The sequence below is a fragment of the Podarcis muralis genome, chromosome 2 (assembly GCF_964188315.1).
Source record: "Podarcis muralis chromosome 2, rPodMur119.hap1.1, whole genome shotgun sequence".
Taxonomy (NCBI): Eukaryota; Metazoa; Chordata; class Lepidosauria; order Squamata; family Lacertidae; genus Podarcis; species Podarcis muralis.
In genome coordinates, this window is record NC_135656.1 from 41,350,587 (window position 1) to 41,364,284 (window position 13,698).

Here is a 13,698-nt window from a genome sequence, read left to right on the forward strand (position 1 = left end):
CTGATTTTCATCGATTCACTGATCATGCTTTTATTCTCAGAGCGGGATAAGAGATGCTTGTTTGGCCTCAAGTGCCAAAATAGCTCAACCAGGCTTGGGTACTATGCAACTTCAGCAGGGGGTGTTATGAAGGGGAGGGAAGGCAGCAAAATGTTTTGGGTCAGGCCTGGGCGTGACAGCTATGTACTTGCATGTGACATATAAACAGCCTTACCAAGTCAGTGAATATGGATGAAGTCAGACATAGTGATGCAGCCAAAATTAAGCACTTTTATGCCCATTTGGTTTTAATGGGTGATCTTTAAATTATATATAAGCTCCACTGAAGTAAATGGGGCTTAAAATTGCTTACCTTTGGCTGAATCCTGCCCATAATGTCTTTGTCGGCAGTAGCCAGTTCCTGATACTACTCCCCCAAATATTGTTGAACCATCAGGCAACATGCCTGGAAATATTCATTAGCACTACCATGCCCACAAAAAAGAAGAAGAAGAAGAAGAAAAGGAAACTGCTATGGCAAACATCTTCAATCAGTTTCCATCACTGGAATCCATTCTTATGAACCTACTTTTTAGCGTAGCTCATTCCAAATAAAGTGTGGTGGGGCCTTCCATACAAACCTTTGCCCTGGCACCTTGTTTTCTCTTCTCCCACCACAGGATTTCAGTTTTGAACAAGTGTCAGGACTCCCTGGTGGTTTGGGCTCACACAATCAATGAATTTTAGGAAGAATCATAGAATTGTAGAGTTGGAAGGAAACTTGAGGATCATCTAGTTGACTTTGGCATATGAAACTAGGAAATGCCTTTGATCTTCTCAGTATATATATGCCATGTGGGTTGTTAATAATGCTAGATGATACATGAGAAAGGGTTTTTAAATCAATAACCATTTTAACCGATATTCAATTAACAAAATGCTGCCAAATTTCAAATCAATCCATTGACCCATTTTGTGCATTTATTATTGTCATGGTGGAATGTGATTCAGGTGACTCACCCTTAACACAGGGCCACAAGTGTGGTCCTATAATTCACATTATGTATAAATTGAAGCAGAAGGGGGGGGGGGACGTAGAGAACAGGTCCTAAGTGCTATGTACGCAGATCTACTGAAACTGTAATAGATAAAGGATAATGCAAGTACCGGTAATCTCCATGGAGTTATAGAGAACAAATGGAGACAAGAAAACCCAAGAGCCTAATCTGAAAACCTGCTCTTGGAGGAAGGGCAGGCTGAGCTCTGCAGCTTCACTTCTGCATCATAAAGCACAGCACTCAAACCCATGTCAGGATAGCCAAATAGACCATACAAAAATCAGCCATGGTGCACTTTTCTTTTTAAATAAATCAATATTTATTATAAAAAATCTCTGCAGTCCTCACTTTTCTTGTAAACAAGTACACATTTGCACAAATTAACCATAGCTAAAACTTCTTAGAGAAGAGGGTCCAAAAGGAACATCAGCTTGTTTGCACAGCTTAGCTGTGGATCAGCAATGGTCTTAACATATTTCTTTTTACTAAGTAAGCCTTACAGGGCAGAGAAGCCATCAGAGAGTACTGAAGAAAACACAGTACAAGACTGGGCTGTGCCTATGAAAATCCACCACAAAGATTCAGTATCAAAAGTCCCTTCCACAGTTCAAAGGGCAGCTTGACTCCATTGTGAAGGTAAGTTCTCAAGTCTTTGCAGGGGGCTGTGCAAAGAGCATTCAAAGAGCTGGCAGTACAATACTTTGGCACAGTAGTCTTTGGCAAAAAACAACAACACCCCACACACATCCAAGGCTGATGTACATAAAACGAGGCTCTTCCACCAGCTCTGGCGCAGGAGGGTGTCCCACCAATCAATGGCAATATGGCACACTCTGGATTGGCATATAGATGGCGGCAGACCCATGCTGACCTAGGAGGAGAAAGAAGAAAGCATCACTGGCTGACAACATGCCCATTTCAAGAATGCATAGGGAATCTAAGAAAGCTGAGCACAAGTTTGGTCAGGGTCTAGCAGGGGAGAATTCAGCCTATTATTATTATTATTATTATTATTATTATTATTATTATTATTATTTTAAAATAAGATGGAACAGGTTGTGTGTGCTGCTTGCCCAGAGCAGGGTGGAGAGCAGCTGGCACCACTGATGCTTCAGTAAACAGTCTCAGGAAGAAGACCCCAAGGCTTGGTTTGTTTTTCTTGCTTCTCTGCCTGCCTTGAGCTGTGTGCATCTGGAGTTGGCGTAAGCTGCCTAATCCCCAAAGGGAGTAATAGAATCCAAACAGTACAAGCGAGAGAAATTTATCCCACCCTAAGTTGAAAGTATGAGAGCAATAGTTTCTAGACAGACAACCCTAAATATTTACACCACCTTCAAATGTTGACTCTTACCTTGGACAGGTAAAAAGCGCACACACCAACAATTTGGTTTCTATCTCCACCACCTGCATGCCTTAAAGCAGGACCAGGGAACCTGTGGACTTTCAGGTGTTGTTGGATTTCAACTCCCATCAGCTCCAACTAGCTTGGCCAATGGCCATTATGGGAATGGTAAGAATTCAATAACTGGAGGGTCACAGGCTCCCCATGCCTGCCTTAAAAGACTTGGCTTTGTGTCCTTATTTATTTATAAAAGTACAGTGGTACCTCGGGTTACATACGCTTCAGGTTACATACACTTCAGGCTACAGACTCTGTTAACCCAGAAATAGTGCTTCAGGTTAAGCACTTTGCTTCAGGATGAGAACAGAAATCATGCTCCGGCGGCGCGGCAGCAGCAGGAGGCCCCATTAGCTAAAGTGGTGCTTCACGTTAAGAACAGTTTCAGGTTAAGTACGGACCTCCAGAATGAATTAAGTACTTAACCTGAGGTACCACTGTATTTATATACAGCAAAAATAACAAAGGGGTTTACAACTCTAAAAGGATTTTTTAAAAATACGTACAATAAAAGCACATGAAAATTAAAAACAATTTTAAAAGAAAAAATCAAAACAAGCATCAATACAGTAAACCACTGTGGGAGAAGAACTCTTCATTGCCTGCATAGACCTGGAGGAATAGAAAAGTTTTCAGAAGGCATTTAAAGGTTGGCACAGAAGGAACCTGCTGAATCTCTATTAGCAGAGTGTTCTGCAGGTTTGGCCTGATGACACTCAAGGCTTGATTTCTTGTTGTTGTCAAACGTTGTTAAAATGGCCCAGAAACAGCATAAAGCAAGTTCAGCTCTCTGCCAGAGAATCCTAGGAGGAACTTAAACCTCAAGGAATAAGGAGGCAGCAGTTTAATTAAGGAGGTAGTTTAATTCACCAGATAGCCAACCTGGCAAGAAGCTTATCCGTATCTATGTACCTTCCTTTCAGTGAAAGGGTGTTACCTCAGTGCTGCACTTTATACCAGAGCTGAGAAAGCTTTCCTGATACGGCACTGATGGAGAGCAAACAGTCTTGATTAAAAAATTGGGGGTGGGGAGCAGGGGGAGGGAGAAAATGATGAAAGGAAGGCCCGTTGCATTGTTCTGGTTGTGAAGGGCCCACGGTGTGCCCAAGTTCCTCAAATTATAGATGGTCTGCTGTGCCTGTAATGAAGATGAAAAGTCTCCCTCTACTAAAAGTGAGTTTCAAAGATGAGCTTGGGATCATTTGCAGAGAACTCAGATAACACAGGAGAAAGATTGGCACGTGATTCCCAGTTGCATCAGGGCTTCTTAGGCTAATATTTCAACATCAATTTTAACTCCAAAAAGCTATGTCCAATGCAATGGTTGAAACATTCAAGTTTCCCATTTAGGGGTAGAACTCATCCAAGTGGAGCCATTTCAAGCTGACATAAATGCGTGGGGAGAGACTTAAATGCCACATGTTAGGCAAACATGGAGAAATACGTTGCCCATGCTCCCCCTAAAAATCTATTTTGCCCCCAGATGTTTTTTCTTGCTGTAAGGGTTTCTTCCCATTTTTTTTGAGCCCACTTGGGAAGAACAAAGCTGGAGCAATTTGGGGCTGGAAGTCCAGGCAGAGAGTAGATTCGGCTCCTCCATATCATGCATGCTGCTCTTTAAATCATCTCCAACACACTTCATATGAATTCAGCAGAAACCTGAATTCTAACATAGGGGTCTGTCACTGTGGTGTCTACTCTGGATGCATGTAGTATTTTGTTACAGTCTACACAACCTCTGGGGACCCAGGAGCGGAAGCAAAGAGCTTTGTGCTTTTCAGGAGGATTTTTAAAAAATGGTTGTTTGGAGAACATTACATGCTGCTCAAGGGACAGCGGTCGTGCTCTGTCTAAGTGCTTTTATTCTATTATGTAATTGCAATAGGGTAGTGAAGCAAATGGACAAACACAGCATGGAGCACCCAAGGGACAACTATATCCAGACCCAATTGAAGCAAAAGTCTCAGCAGCAGACTGGCGTCATCAAAGCAGGGGCATGAAAAAGCATTTACCAGCATGATTCCATATCAAGTGTTGAAATCGGCACTGAAATTTGCAATAGATGTCTCTTGAAACGGTACAATTTCCTCTATCGCTTTGAAGATACATTATACAAAGGGGACCTTGTTGTGTGTTTCTATGAGGTGGGATGAAGGAAGATCAAGGATTTGTCTTTTTAGAAGGTATACACAATCAGGCTGTAGTCACTGAAATATATCAAGCCAAGAAGGTGGCTCAAAGGCTGCCTTTTATATAAGCCATGCCATGAGAGGCCTGCACCAGTCTGAGAACCAAGCCTAATTTTTGTAGACATTGTGGCCTAGCAAGTTTAAACCTGAAACACACTTTTCGTGGAACCAGGAAAAGATAAATAATAATTGGAAAGGAATACTGGAATGAAGGAATCTGAGTGTTCTACGTGTTCTTTTGAAGAAGAAGACACACCAGGAGAACTTTTCATTTGTCACTGGAACGTGACAGTGAAAGTACGTGGAGATATACAATATCATTAAATGTGTGACACAGGCTATTTACTATGTCATTTTATCAAGTGAGTTTTAAATAGTAAACACTTAAAAATGAAATCTGCAGATTGGAATGTATGAATAGCATGGCAAATTTTTGTTTTTGCATCTGTTTCCTGACATGTGAACTGAATCAGACACATGATCCTATACTGAAGTGCAGGCCAGCCCCAGCCATACACCACACGTCATGTGGAAGAAAACAGGTTTTGAACAGGTTTTGAAGCGGCTCAGAATATAGGCAGACAAACTGACTCGGCGCGTGTCGGAAGCATTCATCAAAGCAGTGGAGGAAGCATGAGTTATGTGCTTCCTCCGTGGACACTTCTGGGTCTCGCGCAAAGGAAGGACAAGTACACACTGTTCCTTCAAGAAGGCGGGAGGAACATTTCCCCCCACCCCTCATATAAAAGTCAAAATTGATGGACTTGTCTATTGCCACTTTAGGTGACCATTCACCTGGGCGATCAACCTAGATGGCTTTAAAAGGGGGCTGGACAAATTCAGGGAGAATAAAGCTACCGGTCATGATGGCCATGCTCTGCCTCTATGGTCAGAGACAGTAATGCTTCCCAGGACCAGTTGCTGGAAGCCACATCAAGGGTGGGTGCTCTTGGACTCAGGTCCCACAGGCATCTGGTTGGCTGCTGTCACAACAGGATGCTGGACTATGTGGGCCGTTGGCCTGATCTAGCAAGCTCTGTTTCTCAAAGAGTTGGCTAGAACCTGCCAGTGGGCTTCAGGCCACCTTCTCAGGTAGGCCTCAATGCCACAGCCTGCCCTGCAACTTCTCACTTATCTGCCTCACACTTAAGCTGTGTCGTAGTCATTTGGTACCAGCGAATCTCTTCATGAGGATTATCCAGGGATGTGGGAATAATTAAAAAAAACTGGCATTTTTTGTGTTTTTCTGAAGGGGGGAAGATGGGAGGAATGAGGAACAGGTTGAATATTGGACAGGAGAAGAAATTACAGAAGATGAGTACATATAATGTGTGTCGGGAAGGGGAAAATGTAAAAGAAAAAGGCATGTGGACCAGCAAATTCTTCCTAAAATGGGGAGGCCGAGTTATAGCACATTCAAAGCAAATATCTGTACTGTACTTAGCTTGAGGAAAGGTGAGCTATGGAACTTTTTGCCACAAGAAAAACAGTGTCAAAGAATTTAGCCATTTCCAAAGGTGGGTTAGATACAGTAGAAGATGACATCACTAACTGCCACCTGATTATGCCAAACTGCCCCTGTATCGGCCGCCATTTTGTGACTGGTGAGCCTCAGTAGTTTTCAGCCATCTCAAGTGAGCATGGGAGCAGAAAGTTTGGGAACACCTATCCTAGGAGACTGTGAGTAATGAAAAGAGGGGGTGATTACAACGAAGGCTCTCATGTGTTTTTCTTCTGAGTATAATGGCTAAGCTTCACAATGAATTCTGCCTTGTCCAGAATAGAGAGCTAAAGAGGGATTATATACTAATGCATTTCATGTACATAAGATACAGAAAACATGAAAAAGTCATAAGAAACCACTCACTTCTAGGACAATTGCTTAGTGATTTCTTTGCCACAGGTAAAAAACACACAAACAAACTGAAATTATACTGTACTGAAAGAGCGTTTGGAACAGCATGGGAAATGGAATCAGTGGCTCAGACTGGGGGAGGGGGGGGAGAGAAAATAAATGCTTTTAATGTACGGTACTCAAACATGAAGTGGAATGGAAGGAAGGAAGAAGGGAGACCAGGATTTCATCCAAGGCTGAGAAAGGGCAAGAACAACACAGTGACTCCCTTGCAAAACATGTCCAGTGTTTTACCTCTGGGGTGGTACTTGAGAACAGGTGCCTATCTATAGATCACGAGTGATAGGAGAGACTCATATAACCACAGACCTTTTTTTAAAAAAAAATGATCATTGTGTTAATGCCACAGCACAAGTACTAGTGAAATGAAAGAAAGAAAGAAAGAAAGAAAGAAAGAAAGAAAGACATAATAGAAAGAGAAATATGATGGATGCACAGCATTATAAGTCTACTAAAGACTACAGAGCAGATTCTGTGCTGTCAAAAAGTCACGGCCATTTAGATTTCAGCAGCTTCCCAAAAATAAGTTTATGCTCTAAACATGGTTAAATAACTAAATACTGTGGGAAGGTTTCCATGCAATTAAAAAAACGCGGAATTATTCGTAAAACAGATTTTTTTTTGTAATTGAAGGTTAAATTGGTAATCTTGTCTTTTCCATAAAAATGGCCTGAATGGTTTCTGAGACCCTCAAATTAGGCCTCTGACACCATGGACACCAGCCATCTTCTTAGTCTCAGGATATACTTCCAGAAGGCCAGGGGTCATTAACATGACAGTTGCTTGAGCCAAAACACTCAAGTGTGACATCAGCCATCTCAATCAGCACTCAGCTGGGGAACAGGCAAGGCAAGAACATGTTGTTCAGAAGCAGGAAACCGCTGCCTTTGGGAAGCAAACCATTTGCAACACACAGCGAAAAGGGCTTAGGGTTTTCTCCCCAGAGGCAATGGAATCTTTCATGCACAGAAAGAGAATTTAAGTTACTTTGCAGAAGCATTAGCTGTATCATCCAGTTGGGACTTATAGGCATGTAGAGTGCTAGACAAGTCCAGAAACATTCAGCGGGAATGAGGTGCACAGAGCAGAAAAGGGAAAATAAAGTTACTATAGCAGGGGATCAGACTTTTTTTTTTTTGGTGTTGCAATCTCCCAGCCACACATCTTACTGTCATAGACATTTGTGTTTCAGTCCCATGTGTTTTGGACACATTAGCACCTATTGCTACCTGCTTCACTGCTTGTGGTGATAAAGGACACGGAGATCTACACAGGAAAGGGAGGCCTTTCCCTATTGAGAAGGGAGATCCAGCATGCTGCAGTGATTAAGAGTGCTGGACTACCAATGGGGGAAATCAGGTATAAGCTGCCACTCAGCCATGAAACTCCCTGGAAGAGCTTCGGCAAGTCACTATCCCTCAGCCCTAACCTACCTCTTAGGATTGTGGTGAGGATAAAATGGGGAAACGGAGAGGAAGGAAATTTAGGATATAAATACAATAGACAAGGGACTGCAAAATACAAAACAAATGAGATCCTACACATCCATGAGACTTCCAGGAGTCATGTTGAGAAGTGCTGTCACACATACAAAGCTAAGCAGGGTCTGATATGGTTTCAAACTGGATGGGAGACCATGTGTAGACATTGCTGCATTGCAGGGACTAGATGACCCTTGGGGCCCCTTCTATGATTCCATGACAGCTACAACCTACAGCAGCTAAAAGCCAGCCAGGAATCACCTATAGATGAGCACAATAGGCCTTTCCTCACTCATGTTTTGAACATACAGTGATACCTCAGGTTAAGAACTTAATTCGTTCTGGAGGTCCATTCTTAACCTGAAACTGTTCTTAACCTGAAGCACCACTTTAGCTAATGGGGCCTCCCGCTGCCGCCACAGCACGAATTCTGATCTCATCCTGAAGCAAAGTTCTTAACCCGAGGTACTATTTCTGGGTTTGCGGAGTCTGTAACCTGAAGCGTATGTAACCCAAGGTACCACTGTAGAGCAGCCTCCACCGACTGGCACCTTCCAGATGTTTTTGCCTACTACTCTCATCAGCCTCAGCTGGCACAGCTGGGCTTTTCTTCTCTTACAAATACCATCAATAAGGCTTTGCTGGTGTTAGGCTTGAATGTGTTGGGCATGATGTGGCTCCAGCCTGTCCAAAGTCATGCCTTTTCTTAATACTCTCAAGAATGTTTAAGAGGCAAACTGTAAATACTCACTGTGGAAGGAAAGGCAGTCGACACACGCTCAGCAGGGCCATTTATTGCTTTGTTTCTGGGCTACAAGAGGGTCGCCGCTTAAGCTCAGCTTAAGGTCTTCCTAAGCTTAAGGAGTACAAAACTGCTGAGAACGGGCCCACCGTCTGGCACCACAGTCATTACTATTGGGAAGAGGGGTGCCGGGGCTCAGCGTGTCCGGCAGCTGTGCGCCCCACGTCCTACAAGTCACATACCATTTAATTCCATATATATTAAAAGCGGAGCGAGGCAGTTACACCGCGAAGTGCGGAGGGAGAGACCTGTCTATCCCAGGGGATTTCTGACCACGTGCCTTTTCTTCCATCCTTCCTTTGGCGCGGGTTAAAGAAAGGTCCAAGGCAGCGAGGATGGACGAAGGAAGAGCAGGTTCCCGGGGAGGCAGCGCTTCACACCAGCCGCTCCTGCGTCCTCGCGGGCCCCTGCTCTAGCGGCGCAGCCGGGCGGAGGCAGCTGAGCTCCAGGGGCCCGGCGGCTGCTCCCGCTCCCGCCGCGCCTCGCGTGGCCTTCGCGGGAAGGCCCGAGCCAAGAGGCGCGCAGGGCGCAGGCGCCGGCCGGCGGCGCTGCGAGAGGCGCTCGGAGAGCTTGGCGGCCAGGCGCAGGAGGCTCTGCCGGTGACGGGGCTGGGTCGTGCCTGCGGCGGCGGCGGCATCGGCGACGGGGCGCACCCCGATCAGGAGCTCTTCGGCGGGCACCCCGCGCAGGTTCCCCGAATACCAAAAGAGCCAGCAGAGCAGCGACAGGGCGAGCAGCAGCGACCCGGTCAACACCAGGAAATCCTCCAAGGGGATCCCGTCCACCATCGGCCGCCCCACGGCGCCCGCCAGCACCAGCGCTAAGCCGGCCCCGTCCAGCACCAGCGCGGCCACGAGGAAGACCGCGCAGTGCCCGCAGCGCGCGTGGCCCATGCCCGCACTGGCGCGGCGCCGGCGGGCAGGCGGCAGCCAAAGTCCGCCGAGGGCCACGCCCGCTCAGGTGCCGCCGGAGGGGCCACGCCCCCCTCACCTGCCCGGCGGCACCGGAGGAGGCTCAATTGCAGCGGGGATCGCGCCGTCCCCGGGGGCAGATGAGAGAATAGACCCCAAGCGAGCGGCTCGGCTGTGCGCGGCCAAGAATTACCCCACAGCCGACGGCTGTCCGTCGCAGCCTGTCACCAATTGCCCCCATAAACCGCGCAATCTCGCCGGATTTGGATCTCGCCCTTCGGTTCAAGGACTGTCTTAGAGGTATCGCAGTGCGCTTAATAATCGTCATAAAAATCTCCGGTGTCGTCGCACTTGGAATACCGTGCACCGTTTTGGTGACCCCATTTCACCCTCACGCCACGTGCAGGGGTGTCGTAGCCAAGCAGCTGCCCCCCTAAATCAAGTAAATAAGTAAAAATACTTAACCAACTCACCAAACTCGTCGCAGATAGGTCGATTCTGCCCCCCCCCCATGTAAATCCTGCCCCTTCCCATCTAAATCCTGACTACGATATGCCCACGTGCTGAAGAGCTGGAAAGGGTACAGGAAAGACCAAGCAAAATGACCAGGGGCTTGGAGCAACTCCCACAAGAGTTTGTGGGCTTTGGGGTATAGAACAGTTGCCAAGAAATTGTGGGAAATCATGTTTTGCCACCTTGGAGGAATAGGTGTGATGTAAATGTAATAAATAAAGGCTGTGTGGATGCTTCCTGGCGCTCAGGTCCTTTGCTGACGCTGTACCTATAGAAATAACTGGGGAACAGCAACTATTGCCTTATGCCCTGCTCAAAGGCATCTGGTTGGCCACCTTAATAGCAGGTCTGTTCTTCTGTTATTATTTTCTTTCGGAGCTCAGGTGGCGTATATGAAGTTTCTCGTTTGTCCGACAAATAGCGATAAATCCCAAATCATTCTGTCAAAGCCAGATTCGAAACCAAATAAACGACAGCCTCCGGATGTGAATCTTCAAAATCTCTTTTATTCTTTCTCAACAAAAGTGAGGGGAAGGTTGGAGGGAAACAAGGAGCAAGCAAATCCATGCTTTTCTCATTCTTTGCCTAATCATTTTGATGGTGAAAACAAAAGGCTGATGGAAGGGTGTGAGCAGGTAATGAAGCCCCTCCCACATTGTTTTACACACAGCCTCAAGAGCTCACCTGCCAGAAACCTCACTCACACCTCAATTTATTTACTGACCCATGCTGCCTACACAGGATCACACCCTTGCTGTATTCTGTGCTCATTAATTGATGTAGAATGACTTCTCTGCAAAGAGAGATGAACATCACCTTGGTCCTCCCTAAACATTCAGCTACAGGGTTCTGAAAAAAGCATCTCTTTGTCATACTTTAACTGCCCGTGTTATGAGTCAAATGAAAGGTGTTGAAAAATAAGTAACTTAAGCTAATGCATCTTCAATGCTTGCTTTCTTTGTCATTTTTAAGCTTTTCAGTGAATCAAGTCACTTACTGCTTGGAGACTCTGAGAGCCTTGGTGCATCTCATTTTAAAATTTACATTTGTCATATTTCTAGAAGTGAAATTCAAGACACAAAAGCTGTTGAGCTTTTTTGACATATGGCAAGCCTAACATATTTTTTCTCCCCTGCCTCCTTGAATATATCAGGATTGGGGCTGTTTTGGGAGGTTCATAGCAACTCTGAGGAAATGTTTCATTGAGGCTGCGGCAGGCAAAGAGGGAGACTCCTCTACACCCACAGCCCCAATCCCAATTCTCCTTATTGTGGCTGATATTGAGATAACCAGGTGGCAATCAGACTGTTAAGGTCACATCCGCATGGGCCCTAAGACCTCAAGCCTCTCAGATCCTTTGCTAATGGATCAACAGAGCCAGCTATGCCATAGCAGATTGTGAGGAAGAGAAGTACCGTATTTTTCCGTGTATAACACGCTCCCTTGTATAAGACTACCCCCCTTTTTAACATTTTTTAGTAAAAAAAAAACTAGTCTTATACACGGAAAAGTACAGTAATTCCTCTGTTTCTGTAAAACAACAAGGGAAACATCCTGTTTTTCAATAACATTGTGGTTGTGAAAACCAATTGGCATTATGTGTATAGTGGCATATCGGGTTACATACACTTCAGGTTACATACGCTTCAGGTTACAGACTCTGCTAACGCAGAAATGGTACATCGGTTTAAGAACTTTGCTTCAGGATGAGAACAGAAATCGTGCAGTATCGGCGCAGTGGCAGCGGGAGGCCCCATTAACTAAATAATAGCTAATAACCAAAAATACACTAAAATATCACACATTAAAAACTTCCCTGAACAGGGCTGCCTTAAGATGTCTTCTGAATGTCAGCTAAAGTGGTGCTTCAGGTTAAGAACAGTTTCAGGTTAAGAACGGACCTCCAGAATGAATTAAGTTCTTAACCCGAGGTACCACTGTATGTGTGTGTGTATCTCTGTATGTGCACATATATAATCATAGAAAATAATTCTTTTGTTTCGTTGGAATGGTGAGAGAGACTTTTTTTTTAAAGTGTGGTTGTGAAAACCAACCAACATAAATTAGCCTGAGTACTAGCCAGACTTTACAGTATATACCTGTGTATTTTTTATATTTAAAAAGATAGATTACCTATTAATATGCTGATGAATAATTGCCCCCTATCCTTCAACTTTGTGGGCTTCCTTGTATTTCAAAAAGTGGAAGCATCTTGGGTAATGTTCATTTCTATCACACTGTTTAAGACTGACTCTAACCAGATGCCACTGGAAAACACAGGAGAAAGCCTGTTTGGTTGACACCCCCTTGCCCAGATTCCAGACAGAAGAGGCTTGTGTGCAAACAGATAAGATGGGAGAAGTGTTGCTGACAAGTTGAACCCCTGACCCCAGGCTTAGAACGACAAAGCAAGGTTTAGGTTCACCCAGGGCACTGGTGGCTTCCAACGGCTGTCTTGATAAGTGCTTCGCAGAGCTGATTTGTGTTTTGCCAGAAAGCACACTGACAAATTTCCTCTGTGTTGTTTTCAGCTGAAATATGATCTTCTTGTGCGACTCCATCTCTTACCCTGCTGCCACGTTTCCCAGAAGTGTCTGTATGTGTCCAGTGTGACTAGTTCTGTCATACACAATCCCCTCTCCTACCTTCACGGCTGTTTTCTACCTCAAGGGCCCTGGGCTATAGCCTGCCCCAGCATTTAGCAGGGAAACACGAAGAACGAGCTTGAAGAACGAGCTTTTCCAGGGGCTATTAAGCTTACTTTGAAGTAAATGGAGAGAGGAAATTACCCAAGCCTTCTGCTGGTTTTAAGCAACAATCAGATTTGGGACTCTGGCACAGAAAGGGCTTTTATTAAAATATAAATGCTTCCTGTGCATCCCAGTGTAACTCAAGGCAAGGTTGCACACAAAACAGAAAGAGGGTTTGTTTGTTTTTCTGGATAGTGCCAAGGGGCAGCTTCAGGAATGGGTCCATGGAAGAAGAAGAAGAGGAGGAGGAGGAGGAGGAATTTATTTGTACCCCGCTCATCTGGCTGGGTTTCCCCAGCCACTCTGGCCAGCTTCCAACAAAGGTTAAAAATACATTAAAATTTCACACATTAAAAACTTCCCTAAACAGGGCTGCCTTCAGATGTCTTCTAAATCAGATACTTGTTTATTTCTTTGACATCTGATGGGAGGGCGAGATCTGCACATGGGGACTTAGTTCTCTGCTTGTATGACTTATATAAGTGAGCCTAGCCAAATGCCAAAACAGTATTGATCTGAGGGTGTATTTACAATTTTTGTATCTTCCAGTTACAAGCCAAATAAAGACTAAGAGGAGACATTTCTGAAGATATTTGACCACCTCCCCCAGATCTTCTCAGTGACCACAAGAAGCACTTGACTCTAACTAAATACTCCAAATTTTAGGAATAACAAGTGGGGTACTAGGGAATGAGGACCAC

The 13,698-nt window shown here is 45.0% G+C and overlaps 1 protein-coding gene across 2 annotated transcripts; it reads right to left on the bottom strand.

Moving 5' to 3' along the window:
- Positions 1-1,332: 1,332 nt before the first annotated feature.
- On the bottom strand, positions 1,333-9,718 carry TMEM238L (transmembrane protein 238 like). 2 transcript variants are annotated; one of them, XM_028717196.2, is made up of 2 exons: positions 9,006-9,718; positions 1,333-1,908 (listed from the first exon to the last, which is right to left on the bottom strand). In XM_028717196.2, exon 1 carries the CDS (start codon positions 9,714-9,716, stop codon positions 9,198-9,200), a length of 519 nt encoding a protein of 172 aa, XP_028573029.2. In that variant the 5' UTR covers positions 9,717-9,718; the 3' UTR covers positions 1,333-1,908; positions 9,006-9,197. The 2 variants fall into 2 exon arrangements, with proteins under 2 accessions (XP_028573029.2, XP_028573028.2); XM_028717195.2 differs by having other exon boundaries at positions 8,773-9,718.
- Between the last annotated feature and the right edge of the window lie 3,980 nt (positions 9,719-13,698).